This window comes from Mustela nivalis (assembly GCF_964662115.1).
Source record: "Mustela nivalis genome assembly, chromosome: 1".
Classification (NCBI taxonomy): Eukaryota; Metazoa; Chordata; class Mammalia; order Carnivora; family Mustelidae; genus Mustela; species Mustela nivalis.
The window spans coordinates 97056539-97077916 of NC_139020.1; the positions used below are offsets into that span (position 1 = coordinate 97056539).

At 34.6% G+C, this 21378-nt stretch overlaps 1 protein-coding gene across 1 annotated transcript in view; it reads left to right on the plus strand.

Annotated features, from left to right (window-relative positions):
- The window catches only part of NAALADL2 (N-acetylated alpha-linked acidic dipeptidase like 2), a 756112-nt gene extending 735995 nt beyond the window's left edge, over positions 1-20117 (plus strand). Inside the window, exon 12 of the mRNA XM_082721031.1 lies at positions 17449-20117. Within this exon, the coding sequence (XP_082577157.1) occupies positions 17449-17647 (199 nt within the window). The 3' untranslated portion in view covers positions 17648-20117. The remainder of the gene's footprint in view (positions 1-17448) is intronic.
- Positions 20118-21378: the final 1261 nt, after the last annotated feature.

Here is a 21378-nt window from a genome sequence, read left to right on the forward strand (position 1 = left end):
TTTCTGGGCTCTCTATTCTGTTCCATTGATCTATGTGTCTGTTTTTGTGCCAGTACCATGCTGTCTTGATGATGACAGCTTTGTAATAGAGCTTGAAGTCCGGAATTGTGATGCCACCAACGTTGGCTTTCTTTTTCAATATCCCTTTGGCTATTCGAGGACTTTTTTGGTTCCATATAAATTTTAGCATTATTTGTTCCATTTCTTTGAAAAAGATGGATGGTACTTTGATAGGAATTGCATTAAATGTGTAGATTGCTTTAGGTAGCATAGACATTTTCACAATATTTATTCTTCCAATCCAGGAGCATGGAACGTTTTTCCATTTCTTTGTGTCTTCCTCAATTTCTTTCATGAGTATTTTATAGTTTTCTGAGTATAGAGTCTGTGTCTCTTTAATTAGGTTTATTCCTAGGTATCTTATGGTTTTGGATGCAATTGTAAATGGGATTGACTCCTTAATTTCTATTTCTTCTGTCTTGCTGTTAGTGTAGAGAAATGTAACTGATTTCTGTGCATTGATTTTATATCCTGACACTTTACTGAATTCCTGTATAAGTTCTAGCAGTTTTGGAGTGGAGTCTTTTGGGTTTTCCACATATAGTATCATATCATCTGCGAAGAGTGATAATTTGACTTCTTCTTTGCCGATTTGGATGCCTTTAATTTCCTTTTGTTGTCTGATTGCTGAGGCTAGGACCTCTAGTACTATGTTGAATAGCAGTGGTGATAATGGACATCCCTGCCGTGTTCCTGACCTTAGTGGAAAAGCTTTCAGTTTTTCTCCATTGAGAATGATATTTGCGGTGGGTTTTTCATAGATGGCTTTGATGATATTGAGGTATGTGCCCTCTATCCCTACACTTTGAAGAGTTTTGATCAGGAAGGGATGCTGTACTTTGTCAAATGCTTTTTCAGCATCTATTGAAAGTATCCTATGGTTCTTGTTCTTTCTTTTATTGATGTGTTGTATCACATTGACTGATTTGCGGATGTTGAACCAACCTTGCAGCCCTGGAATAAATCCCACTTGGTCGTGGTGAATAATCTTTTTAATGTACTGTTGAATCCTATTGGCTAGTATTTTGTTGAGTATTTTCGCATCTGTGTTCATCAAGGATATCGGTCTATAGCTCTCTTTTTTGGTGGGATCCTTGTCTGGTTTTGGGATCAAGGTGATGCTGGCCTCATAAAATGAGTTTGGAAGTTTTCCTTCCATTTCTATTTTTTGGAACAGTTTCAGGAGAATAGGAATTAGTTCTTCTTTAAATGTTTGGTAGAATTCCCCCGGGAAGCCATCTGGCCCTGGGCTTTTGTTTGTTTGGAGATTTTTAATGACTGTTTCAATCTCCTTACGGGTTATGGGTCTGTTCAGGCTTTCTATTTCTTCCTGGTTCAGTTGTGGTAGTTTATATGTTTCTAGGAATGCATCCATTTCTTCCAGATTGTCAAATTTATTGCCGTAGAGTTGCTCATAGTATGTTCTTGTAATAGTTTGTATTTCTTTGGTGTTAGTTGTGATCTCTCCTCTTTCATTCATGAGTTTATTTATTTGGGTCCTTTATCTTTTCTTTTTGATAAGTCTGGCCAGGGGTTTATCAATTTTATTAATTCTTTCAAAGAACCAGCTCCTAGTTTCGTTGATTTGTTCTATTGTATTTTTGGATTCTATTTCATTGATTTCTGCTCTGATCTTTATGATTTCTCTTCTCCTGCTGGGCTTAGGGTTTCTTTCTTGTTCTTTCTCCAGCACCTTTAGGTGTAGGGTTAGGTTGTGTACCTGAGACCTTTCTTGTTTCTTGAGAAAGGCTTGTACCACTATATATTTTCCTCTCAGAACTGCCTTTGTTGTGTCCCACAGATTTTGAACCGTTGTATTTTCATTATCATTTGTTTCCATGATTTTTTTCAATTCTTCTTTAATTTCCCGGTTGACCCATTCATTCTTTGGAAGGATACTGTTTAGTCTCCATGTATTTGGGTTCTTTCCAAACTTCCTTTTGTGGTTGAGTTCTAGCTTTAGAGCATTGTGGTCTGAAAGTATGCAGGAAATGATCCCAATCTTTTGATACCGGTTGAATCCTGATTTAGGACCGAGGATGTGATCTATTCTGGAGAATGTTCCATGTGCACTAGAGAAGAATGTGTATTCTGTTGTTTTGGGATGAAATGTTCTGAATATATCTGTGATGTCCATCTGGTCCAGTGTGTCGTTTAAGGCCTTTATTTCCTTGCTGATCTTTTGCTTGGATGACCTGTCCATTTCAGTGAGGGGAGTGTTAAAGCCATTTCCTTTTAATTTGGTTTTTATTAGAGTTTCTAAAATAATGGGGAAATATAGATCTACGATATATTTTAATTCTAAGTTAGTAGCCGTAGTATTAGTAGTTATGCTATTTGGTCATAAGATAAATTTCTTGGAAACTATGAACATCTGACTCCATATAAGGTGAAGAATTATCAAGTGTAATTAATTATGGAAAATAAAACAATATAAAGTTACATAATGGGCTATGATGTCTATTCAAATCTTCATCAGTCTAATAGATTTTGGTATCTTTACCTTTTAGACATGATCTCCAATATCTCTGAATTGTCTCCTTCTAAGGGGAAAAAAAACAAAATATACAACATTATTACAAATTTATTTTACATTTTGAGGTTTTTTTGAGCAAGAAAAACTGGTAGAATTCTCAAACTTCAGAGTTTTGCTTTTATTTAAATATGTTAGCCACATATGCAGAAGACAAGAATTCTGAAACTACACACTCTGAAACTGTTCACTCTTTTCCATTTAAAACTTTGAAACTGAGATAACATCCCTAATTCTTTTGTATCCCACATAGTCCTTGGTGCTAATAAGTACTTCCTGAGTGAGCTCTCAAGGTAATTACTTTGCTTTGATTTCTAACATCTTCTGCTCTAAAATTCTTCCTAGATTTTTCTTAGATATTATGACATTAGTATGGTTTTTATCACATTGTTTCTCCTGTTTTTATCCAATGGTAGATTTTCTTGGACCTGTCCTTTTTTAAATGTTAAAAATACTAAAATTCTATAACCTAGTCATATATAAGACTTAATTATCTCAACGTAATTTATGGAATTGAACAATCCTCTCACAGATTGCCCATTTACATACTTTAGACACATTGTATTACTAGAGGTCTTTGCCTTTATATGGCTCAGATTTCACTTAGCGATATTTTCAGAATATTGGATTAAGGTGTCTGCCAGAACATTTATTATGTTTGGAATAAAATTTCAAGATGATTGGTATTCAGATGTTCAGTGCAAAGGACAAATTACTTTTCTTCCTCTCTATTTGGGGCCACAGTTCAAAGACTTTAGTTAAGAACTGCATGTGATTTTTTTTCTTTTTTGTATATGTTAAATATTAGGATTCAAGAAAGAAGGTAGATAATAGATTAATGTAACTGAACTCATCAAACAAAGTCTATTACTTAAACACTAGTTTTTATTTTAGTGACATACCTTGCAAAATAACTAACATCAGAGTGATATCAGAGTGAATCAGAGTTATTTAAGAAAAATACATAAATTTTAATTGTTTTCTTTAAATATAATATAATTGATTAATAACAAATTGGACTATTGCTTAAACAAACAGAAGTCCACAGTCTAGAGCATCCAGTAAAGGAGAAATTTAGGAAATATTCAGTTAATTCAAATTAATAAACAGGAAAATGAGGAAACAAGGGAAGTTAGAGTATAAATTAAGAATGGATTATGGGAGTTGATTATATGTGAATTAGAAAACCAAATAATTATGGCATTCTCCCTCTTTTGTGATAGCTTGGTTTATACATCCAGTGATTACTTTAAGAAACCTATGTATTATTACCAAGAGAATGGCTAAATATCTTAAGTGAAGGAGGGTTTACAAATAAGAGTCTAAGTAATAACAGATCTCCTTTATTTTGTGGCCCCAAATGGGCACATATCCATTGTCAACCTAGCACTTCAAGCCACAACCACCAGTCTATGAGAAATGGAACTCAAAATGATACCTATCTGTCTTCTATTTTTAGAAGTAAGGTTTGATTATATATTGCCTAAAAGGTACACATCTAGGGCATCCAGGTGTCTCAGTCATTAAGCTTATACCTTCTGTTCAGATCGTGATCCCAGAGTCTTGGGATGCAAACCCACAATGGGCTCCCTGATCTGCAGGAAGCCTGCTTCTCCCTCTCCCACTCCCCCAGCTTGTGTTCCCTCTCTCGCTGTGTCTCTCTGTCAAATAAATAAATAAAATATTTTTTTTAAAAAGGTGCACAGCCTTTTTAAAAAATTATTTGTATTAACATATAATGTATTATTTTCCCCAGGGGTACAGGTCTTTGAATCTTCAGGCTTACACATTCCTCAGCACTCACCATATCACATACCATCCCCAATGTACATAACAGAACCACCCTCTCCACACCTCCCTCCCCAAGCTACCCTCAGTCTGTTTTGTAAGATTCAGAGTCTCTTATGGTTTGTCTCCTTCCCAATCCCATCTTGTTTCATTTTTTCCTTCTCTAACCCCCAAACCCCCCACTCTCAAATTCCTCTTATCAGGGAGATCATATGATAATTGTCTTTCTCTGATTTTATTTCACTAAACATAATACTCTCTAGTTCCATCCATGTCATTGCAAATGGCAAGATTTCGTTTCTTTTGATGGCTGCGTAGTATTCCGTTGTATGTATATACCACATCTTCTTTATCCATTCTTCTGTTGATGGATGTCTAGGTTCTTTCCATAGTTTGGCTATTGTGGACATTGCAGCTATAAACGTGCACGTTTGGGTGCACGTGCCCCTTCGAAATGCTACATTTGTATTTTTAGGGTAAATATCCAGTAGTGTGATTGCTGGGTTGTAGGGTAGCTCTATTTTCAACTTTTTGAGGACCCATTGATGATGGGTCCCATTGATGATGATTATGTCAGATAAAAGGTGCACATCCTTTTATTTGACATAATCAGAACCCAATGATTGAAAAGACAGTTTATTTTAACTAAAATGCTTCACCAGTCATTGATATAGGACCAGGGACTGTTTTGAGGACTATTCCAAGAGTTTAAATTCTAGATTTACTTTCCTGTTTAAGTCACACTAAGAATGAATCATTTAAGATTTCCAGGTTGTCTTCTCATTTTGGAGCAGGAAATAGTTGCTTATAAAACAATCTAGGGGCAGATGTTTTTTCTCCTTCGTAGTCACTGTATTTTTTCCTTCTCTTTGTTGGTAATCTTTTCAGTGATCTCTCCACATATAACCCAACATTTTCATTTTATCAGTTAATACTTGTGAGTCTTTCTAACACATTCCCAACACATTTTATACGAATAACTTTCTTTAACATTTAATATGTCATTATTTACATAATGTTAATTAAATGATGTGATTTTGTATATAATGTCATATGTCACTGGAAGAAACGTGTTTGTAAACAAGACACAAGACCTCTTACTTAAAAACTCACTGGAGGGAAATATTAAGGATGTATGGGTTTCTCCCAAATGGTTTAAAAAACAAAGTAGGAAAAATGCAGACTCCTTTAATGTATCTCAGACCCATTGCATATTAATTTCTTCAGCGGACCTAAAATTTCCTCAGGTTATTCTTATACACATTTAATTCGATATCTACTGCTGGAATATTATAGAGCACTTTCTAACTTTTAATTGAAGGGAAGAAAATGCTATGAAGTAGAACAGAAATCTAGAGGATTATTCCAAGAAAATCCTGTTGGAGTATACTTTCCCTTACCATCACTAGTGTAGTAGATAACTGTTGGGTTGATATTCTAAAATTTATTACTGCCTAATGTCAGATCTTTTTTCCCATATGAGGAGAATTTCCTATGAGTTTGTTAGGAAGCGATGCTCATTTCCCCACACAGAAGTTAAATAGGTCCAGATAGTTTTTGTTTGTTTGTTTGTTTGTTTTTTCCTGAGTAAGGGGCCAAGCAATTGGATGATCTCTCCCAGGTCCTCAAATCTGAAATAAGTGATGCAAAAATGCAATTCAAGATTATTCATGCTACTTGTGGATCAAGACTCTGACAGTGTCTGAGTCAGTGTTAAGAGACAGCAGCAGTGCTGCCATGGTAAGGATAAAATCTCTGGTGGTATCACTGTGTCAAACAGACATCAGGGACATGAACTTGTTTCTCTAGCAGAATCTTGGAAGTACTCTGTGATACTTAGCTTCTCTTGATTAGTGCCTGGGTCTCAAATGTTTTTCATCACTCCTGTGAATTATAACATATATTTTATATATAGATATATACTGACATAATACTGTAAATGTATTATACATTTTTACATATTTAACATGTTTATTTTTCCAGTTTTATTGAAATGGAATTGACATATAATATTGTATTAGTTTAAGGTGCACAACATAATTAATGTACTTATATATTACAAAACAATTATCACAATCACTATAGTTCATATCCATTACCTTGTGTAGTTACAGATTCGTGTGTGTGTTTGTGTATGTGTGTGTGTGATGAGAACGTTTAAGATCTGCCCTCTTAGAACTTTTCAAATATCCAATGTAATATTAACTATAGTCACCATGCTGTATATTTCATCCCCAGGACTTATTTACCTTATAACTGGAAGTTTATGGAAATTTGTACCTCTTGATCACCTGTACCCTTTCCCCTCCCCACACCCCCCCCAAACCCATGCTGCCTCTGGCAGCCACCAATCTGTTCTCTTCTCTATGCTTTTGGGTTTTTTAGATGCCACATATAAAGGAGATTATACAGTATACACATTTTCAATAAATTTATATTCTCTTAAACATGATTAGTTTTTGATTGGTATAACCAAATGTACATGGACTTTGAGTTGGGCGCCTGTGAACCATTTTCAACCCTATGAACCATTTTCAACCCTATGACACCCACAACTAAGAGTGCAAATGATTATATCTTCTTTCTGAGTTCTCTAAGCAAAGAATAGATATTTCTACTATTTATTTACAATGTATATTTTTTTACAATCAACTTCAACATAATAGAAATTTGCCTAACAGTATTACATTTTGAAAACAATAGGACTGGAAAATTAGGTGATTTTAGTTTTTTTCTTAATTTGCATAGTAAACTGCATATGAATCTATTTGTTTACAGGTACAAACCACAGCATTTTATTTCCTTATACTAGCAAAAATAGTTACAGATAGTAATACTCTTGTAAATTTTGAAAAAAATTACTGTTAAGGAATAGCACCAGAGTTACTTTAAAACATCATTTTTGGTCACATTTACAAAGTGAATGTTTAGTAAGTTAACATGTAACAATTTTGTAAAATGTGAAAAGTAATCCTCCTAGTTTTTTAGAATAATTTTACATTAAAACATTGATTCCTTCATTAAATTCCTTCAACCTTTGTGATCAACATTCAGAGCTGGTCACTCTGTACTTAGTTTTCCTTCTAGCTAAAGTTATACACTTTATTGTTCTGTTAATTTCTATGTTTTCAAATCATCTCAAATAACATACTTGTTACTTAAGGAAAGCCATACATTTTTTACCTCAAAGAAGTTATTTTCAAACATCAGCTAAATAAATTATGTAAATCTTCAGGTTAAAAAATATCTATAGTTATTAAGGAAAATATTTATGTGTTTTTAATAATGATATAATTAAAAACTATTTTATATCTGGATACATTTGGTGGAAAGTAGCATAAAACCCTGCACAAAGTAGTATAGTATCTTGACTCACATAATTGAAAGTCAAGAGAAAAGCAGATTTTAGGTTCAGCATCTCTATCATATGACCAAGGAATACATTCCTGTCTCTTGGCTCTGCTTCCATGGTATCATATCAAAGCTGACTTTCCTCCCATTGAAAAAAGGAGATGTACCATTTTCACATTTCATATCCATAACTGTTACTATTCAAAAGCAAAAAAGGGATTAACTTTTAGTGGTTCTCTCAAAAAAGCAGGTCTTTAAATCTTAGAATCCTGCAGGAAATCTCCCTTCAAATTCAATTCCCAACATATGCCCATTGTTGAAATAATCCATTTGATTAAGGAATGACCAAATGCTGACTTGATTAGGACTATGTTATCTGAATCAATATTATGGTGATTGGAATCAGATGAACCAAATTTAACTGATACTATCGGAATCTTCCCCTGGAGATTTTTCCACAAACCAGAAGACATGTGGTGAACCTTGGATAGAATACTTATAGAAATTGTACTGTATGCCCATAAAGAATCTATAACATAGTTAGAGAGATAAGATACACAAAAAAATTCATAACAAAGCCAATATTTTCTAACAGTCTAAGATATATACATGTATATATATATATATATATAAAATGTATATACACACACATATACATATATATAGATATATATATAAAATAAGGTGAAAAGTTTTGTAAAATAGGAAATTAAATAATCTCATACCATAGAATGCATTCTAAATGCATTATATAGATATACATTAAAGTAATAATTTATTCATTATGTGCTTAGCTTTTAGCATAGACTTTAAACTCTTTTCTATCCTTGAGCACCTAACATAGCAACTTACTCATATTAGATGTTTAATAAGGGCTGTTGAGTAGAATAAGCAAAAAGATCAATATTGACTCAATTACTCACTTTGTTTAAAGACACAGCCTAAATTATAAACTTTTGCCTTTAGAGTGAACTTTTCAAAACAAATATTTCACACCCCTTTCCTTACTGAAATAAAAAAATAAATGAAGAAAAACCTGAATTACTTATTTTGTTTGGTTTTGTGACCTCAGCATTGCTGTTTACTAAAGGTAATGAAGGTAAGGAAAGAATAATGGAGAAAGGGAAAATGCAAATATTTGGAGTATAGATGAAAGGAAATGTATTTTTTATGTTAATTGCCAAGTGTCTATAGGGCATTCAAAAGAGATTGTCCTTGGAAGGTGCTGATGATAGAAACTCCCATACTAAGAGAAAAAGAGTTCTAAGCGAGTTAAGAAAGAAAGTTCCCTTAGATATTGAGGTCTAAGCCGTACATGCAGGGAAAGTAAAATGGAAAGAAAAAAACAGTGATGACGTTAAGACAAGGAAACAATGACGTTAGTGTGAGGAAAAAATGGTCAAACTGTGGAAGGTGCTAAGGATGTGTTACTCTTGGTCAGATTTCTGGGACTCCTTTTGATTCAATGGGAAATTTTCAAGTGAAGAAATGTAACTTTTGTTTATAGGTAAGCCATTAAGCACTGTGCCATTCAAGAGAGACTTCCCTGAATATCTTAAAAGATATTCTCTTCTCAGGCAACTTCTCTTGAGAAATAATACAGTTAGATAGACTGAAAAGTCTTGAGACATAGAATATAGTTGTTAAGTCTTTCTACTTTCCTCTGCTGTCTTTTATATGTAATTTTAATGCAAACAGGCAGAATTATTTTTGTTCATTTCTTGGGCTGTACCTCAGCAAGATGATCCATATTAAAATGAAACAAAACAACAACAACAACAACAAAACAAACCAAAAAGCCCAGTATGCCATTGTATTAGCTTATTTTTTTTTCATGGAAAAATTTTACCTGATAGTCCAAGCAGGTTTTAAATCTTCAAATGAATAAACACATTCTTTGTAATGCATACATCCTGGGGGACTGTTTGGCATGATTTTTCAAGAGTGTCTTTTCAATTCAGCTAGTCACTTAAAAAACAGCCAAATCCACAGCATACATTCTATTAAATTTATTAATGCTATTAAAAGAGAAAAAAGAACTGATTCCTGTAGCAACATTAACCTTTCTCTTCCCACGAGGAAGAAGAACACTATGATTCATATCAATCATTTATTGCCCCATTGAAAATTACCACCAAATTTAGTACCTTAAAACAACTCTATTTTGTCTAGGCCATCTAGGCTGGACTCAGCTGGGTGATTCTTCTGATTTGGGCCAGGCTGGGTTTCTCTCTGCTATGTTTATGTCTGCACCCAGTGCTTTGGCTGCCAGCTTGGCTGGGGGCTAGCTAGTATAGAAGGACCTCGCTGAGATGAACAGCTCCTCTCTCTCTCAATGTGTTCTCTTTTTTTCAGCAGGCTAACAGGATCATTCACATGGTAGTTTGACAGGCTTTCAAAATAAGAGGAGCAGTGTGCCAGACCTTCTGAAGCATAGGCTCACCACATAAGCCACATTCTACTGGTCAGAGCAAATATTAAGGCCAAACCAGAATCAGCAGGCAAGGGAATAGACTCCGTTTGTGGGTGGATTGGAGCTACAGTCATATTTTGAGGAGGCCTGCATAGAAGGAGGGGAATAATGAGAGCCATTTTTGTAAACAATCTACACATATTATTTCATTCTCAATTGTCTATGGAGTGAGTTTGTGGCTCGGTGATATCACAAAGGTCCTAACTCTCATTCTGCTTTTGCAAGTATAGACCAAATTCAAATTTTGTTGAAAGATATCTGTGCTATAAGTAGTGTAGCCATTTATTTTGTGACTTCTCATGGACATAGTATCCAAGTCAATGGTCTTTCCTAATGTTGATATACCTACAGCAATCCACTGTTAACTATGGAGTACAGTTAGTATAATAATTAAAAAGAAGTAGCCACAATTGTAAATTTTGAGCTGGACTTTTTTCCTCCACATGCAGCATGTATACCCAGTTTTGAAAGACATAGTTTATTATTTGCTGTGATTTCATTTAGAAGTTTCTCAACATGAAGTATAATGAATGCTAACTCAAGTTTAAGATGGATGGCATCCTGTGACCATTTATGGACATAAGAAGGAACATTTGAAAGAGAGTCATCGTTTCCATCATTAATTTGCTAATTCACACACAAGGAAATGACTCATGAAGACTTTAGCTCCCTTTGTTTCAAAATTCATTTTCTTCAGCTTGCCTTTGCCTTAGCTGAATGGGAAAGATTTGTCAGTTGAGTAAAGATGCTTCGTCTCCTTCAGTGGTGCTACGGGAGTTATTAATTAGGTTTCTGAGTTTGGCGCTGCTCTTTCCTGGTCACCGTGATGTGTCATTGAAACAGACCCATTAAAATGAGTGATGTGTGTTGTAATTTCATTAGTGTCATCAATAATGTATTACACTTTCCTTTTAGTAGTCTCTTTGTGTTGTGTGTGGGTCAGGATGACTGTATGAATTACATTTATAAGATCCAAATTGTTACAGATGAGGGAAGATAGGCATGAGGGTGGAATTAATGTTATTTTAAACACGATAACTACAAAAATGATTTCAATTAAATAATATTTTAATTAGGTCTGATGTCTCTACAGGCCATACTGAGATACATGTTGTGTGTATGCAAATAAGATGGTGATTTATTGAATTAATAACACAGTCCATTCTCTCTACAAGGTAACTTTCTGAACTGGACTAAGGCAGGTGTGTGTAAGAGCAGGAATGGTTCATTAAAGAATATAATTCCTTAGTGGCTATAAAAGGTAGACTGCTAACATGGAAACTTTTCAAGTGTATTTTGTTACTTTCCTTCTACCCTGTTTTCCTGCCAGACATGTGACTTTTGACTGGTTATTTGCTAATTCCCAGTCTACTTTAAGCTGAAAAATATGACCCATCATTGAGAAAAGCAAGACATATTTGAGTACTCTGATATAGGACATGTTTTTTTTTTTTTTTTAAGATCTTTATTTATTTATTTGACAGAGATCACAAGTAGGCAGAGAGGCAGGCAGAGAGAGAGGAGGAAGCAGGCTCCCTGCTGAGAGCCCGATGTGGGGCTCTATCCCAGGACCCTGAGATCATGACCTGAGCCAAAGGCAGAGGCTTTAACCCACTGAGCCACCCAGGTGCCCCTAATATAGGATATGTTATTGAAATCTTTTAACTGCATTTACTTGAGATTTAATTCTGAAGATTTTTATGAGAATACAAAGAGCTTTTGGCTTAGAAGCTTCCAACAGAATCACTGATCTAATTTAAAATATTTTCAAAGGCAAGAATCATTTGCATATTAAAAATGGTATAGTAGCTTGTCTCCCCAAGAATGATCTGGGGGTACTTAGAGTTAATGACTGACTATGTAAGAAAGTTCTGAGAACTAAGAAATACATGAAAATGTATGTGATGAAATGTAAAAACATGGCTGGGCTTTGTCTTCCATTCAAATATTAAAACTAAAATACTATGAGAATACTTTTTTGAGAAAGGGTTCCAAATACAGAAATTTATTTTATATAGGTGGAAAGCTAAATAGTACACATTTAAGGGTGCCTGGGTGGTTCAGTGGGTTAAGCCTCTGCCTTTGGCTCGGGTCGTGATCCCAGGGTCCTGGGATGGAGCCCTGCATTGGGCTTCATGCTCAGTGGGGAGCCTGCTTCCCCCCTCTCTCTCTGCCTGCCTCTCTGCCTACTTGTGATCTCTGTCAAATAAATAAATAAAATCTTTTAAAAAAAACAGTACACATTTAGCACACCACACACACACACACACACAAAGATAGGAAAAGATGAACTACTTCTGGAAATCAGTAGGAAAAATTATTTTTCTCATGAAAATTTTAAAAAGATATTTTTGTTATCCCAAATTTGTTTATAAGATAAAGCAATCTATCCAGGTAAAAAAAAGTTCTATCACAATAAAGATCATCTAACTTAAGCTATATCTGCAGCTCCCCAAAATGAAAGTTTTCTCTTACATTATGATGAAAGAATCTGGTTACTTATCTTCAAGTAGAATCTCAATATTTGTAGTTTTATGCTGATTTGTATCCAATTTGGGTAGAAATGGATATGAGTGTTTATCTTACATAATAGCTTGCCACAGCTTACTACTTGAATCATGTAGCATATGGAAATGTGTTTAGCTCCTCGTGGAATTTCACAAACCAAAAAAGGATCCATTTCTATTCACTTGGCTTGTTTACAGCCATTATAAAAGTATGTTACTGTGTTGCTTACTACTTAGAAAAAGCAAATGTTGGCACACTACAGACTCCATTGGTCTTTAAGAAGTACATGTATTGCTTTCCACTTAAAAAAAAAAAAAAAGAGAAAGAAATTTTATTTTTTTGTGTTTTAGACCTAAATATCCTTTTAAGGATTTTTTTTTTATTCTTCTACCTTATTACCCTTCTAGATACTTTATAGTAATTTTGCTGAAATTTTAGAGATATATATATTAGAGATTGTTCTCATGATTAAATGAATTGTCACTGAGGGATTAATCTTGTAACTTTTTATAAGCATGTTTTATTAATATCTTATCATTAAATTTAATATTAATAACATTTAACATTTAATAACCATAGAATGTATATGTAGGGATGTATTTTGTACCAGTAGATTTTGAAAATGTGAAAAGGTCACTATACTAGTATAAAAATTATTAAACATGTTCTCCATAATATATTAATTGCACTCATTCAACTCATTTAAGAGGCAGTTGTGGATAATGAAGATTATAATACTTTTGTTTGTCAGCATGCTTAAGAATATGCCTTTCATATTCTTAAGAAGTATTTGGTACAGCTTTTCAAAATATCTTTTGCACTCTTATATTCTGAAATATATTTGCTGTGGACTATTTATAGTTAAACAGAAAACTTACAAAGTAGAAGGAGAGAACTTAAAACTATTCTATTATACTAATTTAGTTATTCTTATTGCAAACAGTATAATTTATATATAAAAGAGTACTTTTAATTGATTGAATAATTAAATATATTTTAAACTTTTTAATCCCCAAAGATCTCAGTTACTAAGTAATTTACCTTTATCATACACACACACACACACACACACACATTTGGTAGGTATCCTGACATTAAAAACCCACTCCTTTTTTAAAAATGGCAATTGAAAAAGATTATGTAAAGATGAAAAAAGTAAGTTTTGTATAGGCTGTGGCAGGTAGGAGAATACATGTGACTATCTGAGGCAATTTTATCTCCATTTGGAAAAATTCCATGGTCGTATCAATGTTCCTCTGTATTATTTGGTTTATTTCCTACCCTCCTTAATGATGTAAAAGTAGTAAAACTAATTTTTATGGAAATTGTCATGAGGTATTTCACTAATTCTCACTATTTTAAGTTATTTTCATAAAATAAAAACTTCTACACATAGAAACATGTACGTATGGATACTGTATGTATGTACATGTATAATGGGTTACATGATTATATTAGCATGGTTGAATGGCTTCTTCTGACAATCTCTTTAATTTTATAAATACTATGGAAGTGGCAGAAGGGAAATCTCTGTTTTAAAAAGAGTGTTCTAATTGTGGAAACAGATCCAAATTTTTCTCAGAGTACAATTTGTGACCAGAGAATTACATGATCCACTTGCCACTCCGTTTGGAAGATGTTTTTCTCCCTCCCATATTCAGAGAATATATATTTCTTAAAACAAATTTTATACCTGAATTCAAGAATATTTGGAATCTAGAAAGTACCTTTCTTCCTCTGCTCTATTTGTATAATGCCAAGTTTACTCATAGGCACAAAAGTAAAGGATCTTGGATTATTAGGGATAGTTCTCATTTTAAATTATCTGTTTTGAAAAATTCAATGAAATAGCTTCTGAGTTTAAGGATCTTCTGTCCTACTGCCACCCACTATGTCAACTTAAAATTCTCTCCAAAGACAGAAATTTAAGATAGTTTTATTCTTAAATATTTAAAACTTAAAATGCAAAACAAAGTGGATTGATATAATTTATACCAATATGATTGAGGATCTACTAAGTTCCCATCATTGAACTAAGCCTGATAAAAAATTAGGTAATTAAATCACCATGACTGAAGATCTCCTGTATTCACAACCCTAAATGAGACCTGATAAAGAAGTAATGTCTTCCTCAATCCTAGTGTGAAAGCAATGATATTATGGCATATCCTTGTAAATATAGGATGCAGTGTCACATAGCAGAGAAGAAAAGACACTGAAAAGATGGGGAAGTCCATATCGTCAGAGACCAGTTAGATACATAAGGAAAAGAGGTGACTTGTACGGTTCTGGCATGAGTGATTATGTAGATTACGTAAACCACAGAATACAAAGTGGGAAGTTTGGGAGAAGCTGAGGTAGAGTAGTTTGGAGGAGATAGAAAACAAGAATTCAGAACTCTTCTAAGTAGAGGTTAGTGTCAGGGAAAGTATAAGGTAGCTAAATCTGTACCGTGGCCCTTCATCTTTCCAAAATTAACCATCACTGTGTAATTCACATCTTTGTCACCTTTCATCTGGACCAAGTGGTCCTCCAAGCTTTATATTATGAAGTGATCATGCCAAATAAAGTCTCATAACCTTTATCTTTTGCTTAAAATCTTTCACTGCTTTCTTACGCCTTTTAGAAAAAGTGAGACATCCTTCACTTGGTACAGAAGGGTCACTAGGATGGCTGGATATCTTCTCCCAGCTCCTCTATAGCTGCCTGCTGGCCTTGCACATTGTTCATACAGAAACACTGACATTGATTTACTGGGCAGACCAAACTATTTTAGAAATGTGTACCTTTGGATATCCCTCCTGCATAGGGTGCCGTCTCTGCTTTCCACCTTGTTTCCTTTCCTAAACCTTTGTAACCTGTGACTCAAGAAGATGCTCAAATATTCTCTATTATGAAATTTTTTCTGACACTTTTCAATGGCAACATGTCATCTGTTATCACTACACCTTTAATTTTTAATTTGATAGGCACCTGTATTTTAATTATTTATATCTGCTTCTCTCATCAGACCATGGAATTTCACCTCGTTTGGGCTGGGAATAAGTCAAATGATGTAATAATCCATAGTTCTCTGCCAAAATGCACCTCTTTCTATCTATTAATGATAAAAGGGACCACGGTAGATTTGCTCAAGGCCAAATTCTTCTTTCTAAGAAATTTGGGTAAATTTCAGGGCAACATTTAATATACACTCCACACTTATGAGAAGATAGTATTCTAAATATCAAATATATACAAAAGAAGAGAGAATGTATAATACATTCTATTATCCAGTTTCAATTATTTTTAACTAATGGTCAATCTTGTTCCATCTGTACTGTCCATGGCTCCACTCCCCTTTTTCCTCCCAAATATTTTGAAGTAAAATCCTAGACATGATATAATCTTTCATTTGCAATATTACTTTATGTATTTCTAGAAAATAAGGACACTTCTTGAAAACATACCGATGATAACATCATCACACCTAAAATATTAACAATTCCTTAATATTAACAAATCTCCAGTTAGTAGTCAATTTTGCACTGCTTCTCATTCTTTAAACAGTTTGATTAAAAGTCTGGTAAAGTCTATACTTCATGACTGGTTGAAATGTTTCTTTTGGTCTAAAGCAGTAGCTGTCCACCAGGGGCTATTTTGCCCTGTCAGGGACAGATTTGGCAGTCTGGAGACATTTTTGGTTTTCACAACTTCTATGGACTGAAGGTTTGTATCCTTCCAAAATTTATGAGTTAAACCCCTAATCCCAACGTGGTGGTATTTGTAGGTGGGGACTTCTGGAGCTAGTTAAGGTTAGATGAGTTCATGGAGGTGCAACCCTCATGATGGGACAAATGCCCTTATAAAAAGAGGAGAACACACAGGATCTCTCTCTCTCTGTACATATATATATATATATATATATATATATGTGTGTGTGTGTGTGTGTGTGTGTGTGTGTGTCTGTGTGTGTGTGCATGCGCACCATGGAGGGACTTGTGGAAATGGAAACAGGGAGAAGGCTCCAACCAAGAGCCTAGCCATGTTGGCACCTTGGTCTCAGACTTCCAGCCCAAGAGCTGTGAGAAATAAACCTTTGTTGGTCAAGCCACTCAGTGTTGGTATTCTGTTACAACAGCCTGAATTCAATGACACAACCAAAGGAGAGAGCTACTGGTGTCTAGTGGGTGGGGGCCAGATACTGCTAAACATCCTCTAATGCATAGGACAACTGCACACAAAAGAATCACCCAGCCACAAATGTCAAGGGGGTCGAGGTTGGCAAACCTTAGTCTGGAGGGTTTTCCTTCACCTATTTTTTTATTGCAATTATTTGTGGAATAAGCAGGGTGATTTGTCCTAGAGTTTCCCATGGTTTCCATTTGCTAATGACACATCATTGCATCATTTAAGGTATTTCTCTGTCTCTTGTATTTATTAGCAATTAGATTTAGAAGCTTCATCAGATTCAGATTCAACTTTTTCAGCAAAACTACTTCATTCTATTTCACAGATAGTATTGTACACTTCCATGAGGGGGCATGTAATGTCTAATTATCTCTCATCACTATAGGAAACTTGATGACCCATGTCTGCATTCAATTCATGAGAGGTTGGAAAATGATGATATGGTATTTTTATAATTTCTTCATTTACTGCAAATGTCACTGTTTCTTGGAAATAGTTATTATGATGTCCGATATGAAAAGAGCATTGTGCCTACGACATTTACACATTCCTTATTTCTCTTTAGAAATATCCTGTACCACCTTGATGAGAAGACAAGCCAGTTTTCAATCCTCCTGGAGGCACAGGAGCGCTGCCAGTTACTTGCCTCAAATGAGAGCCTTCAAGAAGCCCTGTCCGAGGTGCTGAACAGCATTAATTCGGCTCAGGTTTACTTCAAAGCAGGACTTGATGTGTTCGAGGATGTCTTGGCTGGAAAGAACTGAGTAAACTCTCAGCATTTTAAAAAGTTTGTTTACAATTCCTCAAGCAAAAGCTCTAATCTAACCGGATTTTCTGACATTGAAGACTTTCCCCCCAGTGACTTTTTATACAAGTCTAAAGCTATTATGACATCGTGTTTTTAAATGTACATATAAAAGAGCATTTTGCACATTTAATATTTTCTTATATCGACATCTCTGAATATGTCAAAGCAAGTTATTGAAATAATCCTTAAGATTTATCTATTAAAAAGAAATCTGCTGTATTTTTGTATATATAAAATATGTGGGGGGAAAGTTCTAAGATGTTCTGGACAATCTTCACTCCTAGGGATAAAACATATAGGAATGGAAGCTATTAATGACCTAGTTTCTGAATAGAAATGGAGAGTTGATATGATTTCAGATTAACTTCACCTAGTAAGTATTCAATATGAAGAATTCAAGTATTCCGACTGACTGATTGGTCGACCAAAACCACTTTGAATGTTTCTATTTTATGAAATGAAGTGCCTGTTCGTAATACAACTAGATGTAGTAATACACTGGTTATGAAATTGTATTTTTTAAGTATTAATGAAAAAAAGAGCCATAAACATTCCAGGGAAAATCTCAAAGTAGTTGCACAGAGCAATTTAAATGCAAATTTTTTCCTAACAACTTATAAGGTGACTAGCTTTGAAACCCCTAATTTGCTTCAGTTGATTTTGTACAAATTTCAGGAGTGATATATGTCTTATGAGGGAGAAAATATTTCTGATTTCTTCTGTTGGTTCTGTTGGAAGCACTGAAACCCAGCTACTCTAAAATGAAAGCATTTTGCATCGCTATTCCTTCTTGTATTTTTTTTCTGAACCTCCTTCCTGTAAGGCGGTTTTAACAGAAAACCATGTAATTTCCACAGGAAAGTAGCAAAGTTTCTCTTTGAAAACCCAAACTATCTTGAAAAGCATCAAATTGCTATTTCTGCCACTGACAAAAAGGACTTACAATGAAAGAAATAGTTGTTTGATCAATGGAAAACTTCTTAATTCTGTGAAGAGGCTTTTGATATTTTTCCTTCTTTATCCTTCATTGTGACTAAGATAAAAGTGTAGCAAATATTCATGCTTCTAATTTTATGCAGGAAATACAGTGTTACTACAAGAGTGTGGCTTTCCCACACTTCAGTTTTCTCCTGTGGAAAATGAAGTTTTTCATACTGACATTGTCATGAAATGGCCCCAGCATCCACTGTTTCCTCAAAAGCCCAACATTCGGTCTGTTCAGTGACAGTTTGAACTTTGAGCTTTATCCTTAGAAATGTTCTTTTGGTATTGAATAAAGCAATTCCCCTTAGGAAATGTACCCTCAGTATATTTTATGTGAATTGTCTCCACCTAACACAACACCCAGACACACTTCCCTTTGTAGATACTCCACCAGAGCAACATTACAGCCAATGCTTGTATGTCGAAGTCTCCAGTTTTTATGGATAAGTGTAAACCTACTCTTGGTTTAAAGAAAAGCTACAGCTGAGGGGAAAGAATTAATCAGTATTGATTAATTGATTTATAAGGGTCAGCTGTTCCTATCATACATAATGCTGATATGCTCAAGGCAAAGAGGAGAGTTGATGCAATTAGCTGGATAATTCAAGCAGAAATCCATTTTCCTATGAATTGCCTGTGTGCGCATATTTCTAAGTGACAAATGAAACTACCTTATACCTTTTTTTTGAAACCAGTGTGCTTGTTTGAAAATATCTCCTATGTTGAAGTATCTACAAGGAAAAGCTAAGAGGATCAGCTTCTTGTGTGCCTCAGTGTCAGTGCCCTGATTTCTCTTCCACAGAAATCAATAGCAGAACAGAGGGGAAAGACACACACAAACACTGTTCAGGGCCAAATAAGAGAATGCTTTCTACCGAAGGATCCTCCATATTTAATCAAGCTTTCATGTGTTCCTTCTAGTTCTTTGTTATAGTTGAAGTTAATGTAAACCAAAAGACATTTTGAAGATGGAGCTGAATTTAAGGCAAGCAAAAGCAAATAATCATTAGTTTGGTAGTTTATTATTTGAAAGCAAAATCCTAAGGAAACTCACTCCCTTAGTTGGTAAGACTGTCGAGAGCACAAAATACATGTTTGTACGTTTTGTCTAAAGATTATATACCTACGTAAACCACATTGCATAGATAAAAATCTCAATATTATGTATTCTCCCTTCTAGATTATATATTTGCTATTTGAAAAAAAAAGCTAAAATTAACTATGTACTAGTGTGTTTTTATTAGTCTATTTAAGAGATTATGTGAAGAAAGTAAATTATAATTAAAACGGATGTCCACTAATTCTATAGATGCTGCTTTAGATCTTTGACTACAACAAACCTCTTAACTAGAACATCACTGCTATGGTGTTCCTCTAAATTTATATCATTTTAATTTTTTTTCCTTAACAAACCCAAGTAAATAAAATCCTATGCAAATTAATTACAAGTGTTTTTGGTGAATTGATAGTAGGTTCAAACTGTTGCGGAGATATCTGGGTGGCTGGTATTTCTCGCAATCCTTCACTTATAGAATGGTGCCAGGGCACAATGAGTCACAAATGGTTACTCTCCCAAGAAAATATGGCATACATTCACCACTTAAATTTGGGTTCAAGAAAGGTATACGTGAGCTAATGCCCTTTTTGGAAAAGCAGAGGGTGCATGAAAAGAAAGCCTGAGACATTCTGTCTAAGCACTAGGGAATTACCTTTAGCCAGGGAAAGCAATGTCACTCTCATCAGAGGCAGTGCGTGAAGCCAGTGATTAGCAACATAATATAGTCCATGGGTTAGTTAGTAGCAAAAACACTAAACTAAAAAACACTGGAATTTAAGTTTCTCTGCTTTTTCATGCAATATGTCTAGTTCTCTTCCCTGAGGTGCGAGAGCTACAAATGTGTTTTGTTTTTTTGTTTTGTTTTGTTTTTCCAGTGTGTTCTATGTAACTAGCAATTTAACCAGAGGCTATATGGGATGGAATCACTGCTTTTAATTAACGGTTCATTCACTCTATGACTGTAGACGGAACTGTCTATAGTTCCCTGTCCCCACAGGGAACCCAGGAAAAGGACACCAAGACTGGGTACTTGGGAGAAATGGAGAGAGTCTCTACATGACACCAGGAAGGAGAACATTGAGTAAAATGCTTCTAAGAGAGGACGTTTTAGCTTTGTATTAAATCAGCAGTCTAAATCAGTATTTCCCAAAATATGGATTTGGAGGAGTAAGGCCGAGGAATGCTCATCTTTAGCAAGATTGCTCAGATAATATTCAAGTACACTGAATTTTAAGTTTAAGAACCTCTAATCTACACTGATCCTGGGTCTTGAGAAACATTACTTGGTAATATATGTAAATAAAGAGTCACGATAACAGGAAGGACCCAAAACTTTGCTGTTAATGGCAACATTAGAAGAGACAGAGAGAAACCATTGCATCTCTCAAAAAAAAAAAAAAAAAGATGCAGACACAGCTAACATCTGTGCCTACTACATGTCAGGCAGTATTATAGACTTTCTCACATATTTGTTTCTTCTAACTGAACCCCCACAGTAACCCATTTTAGAAATGAAGACATTTGGTTGAGCGACTTGTCCAAAATTCCACAGCTAATAAAAATGGCTGAGGTGTCTCCATGCTGGGTTCTCTGGTATTCAGTCCCGTGTTCCTCACACTGAGTGCTGCAGAAAACATCAGAAGAAT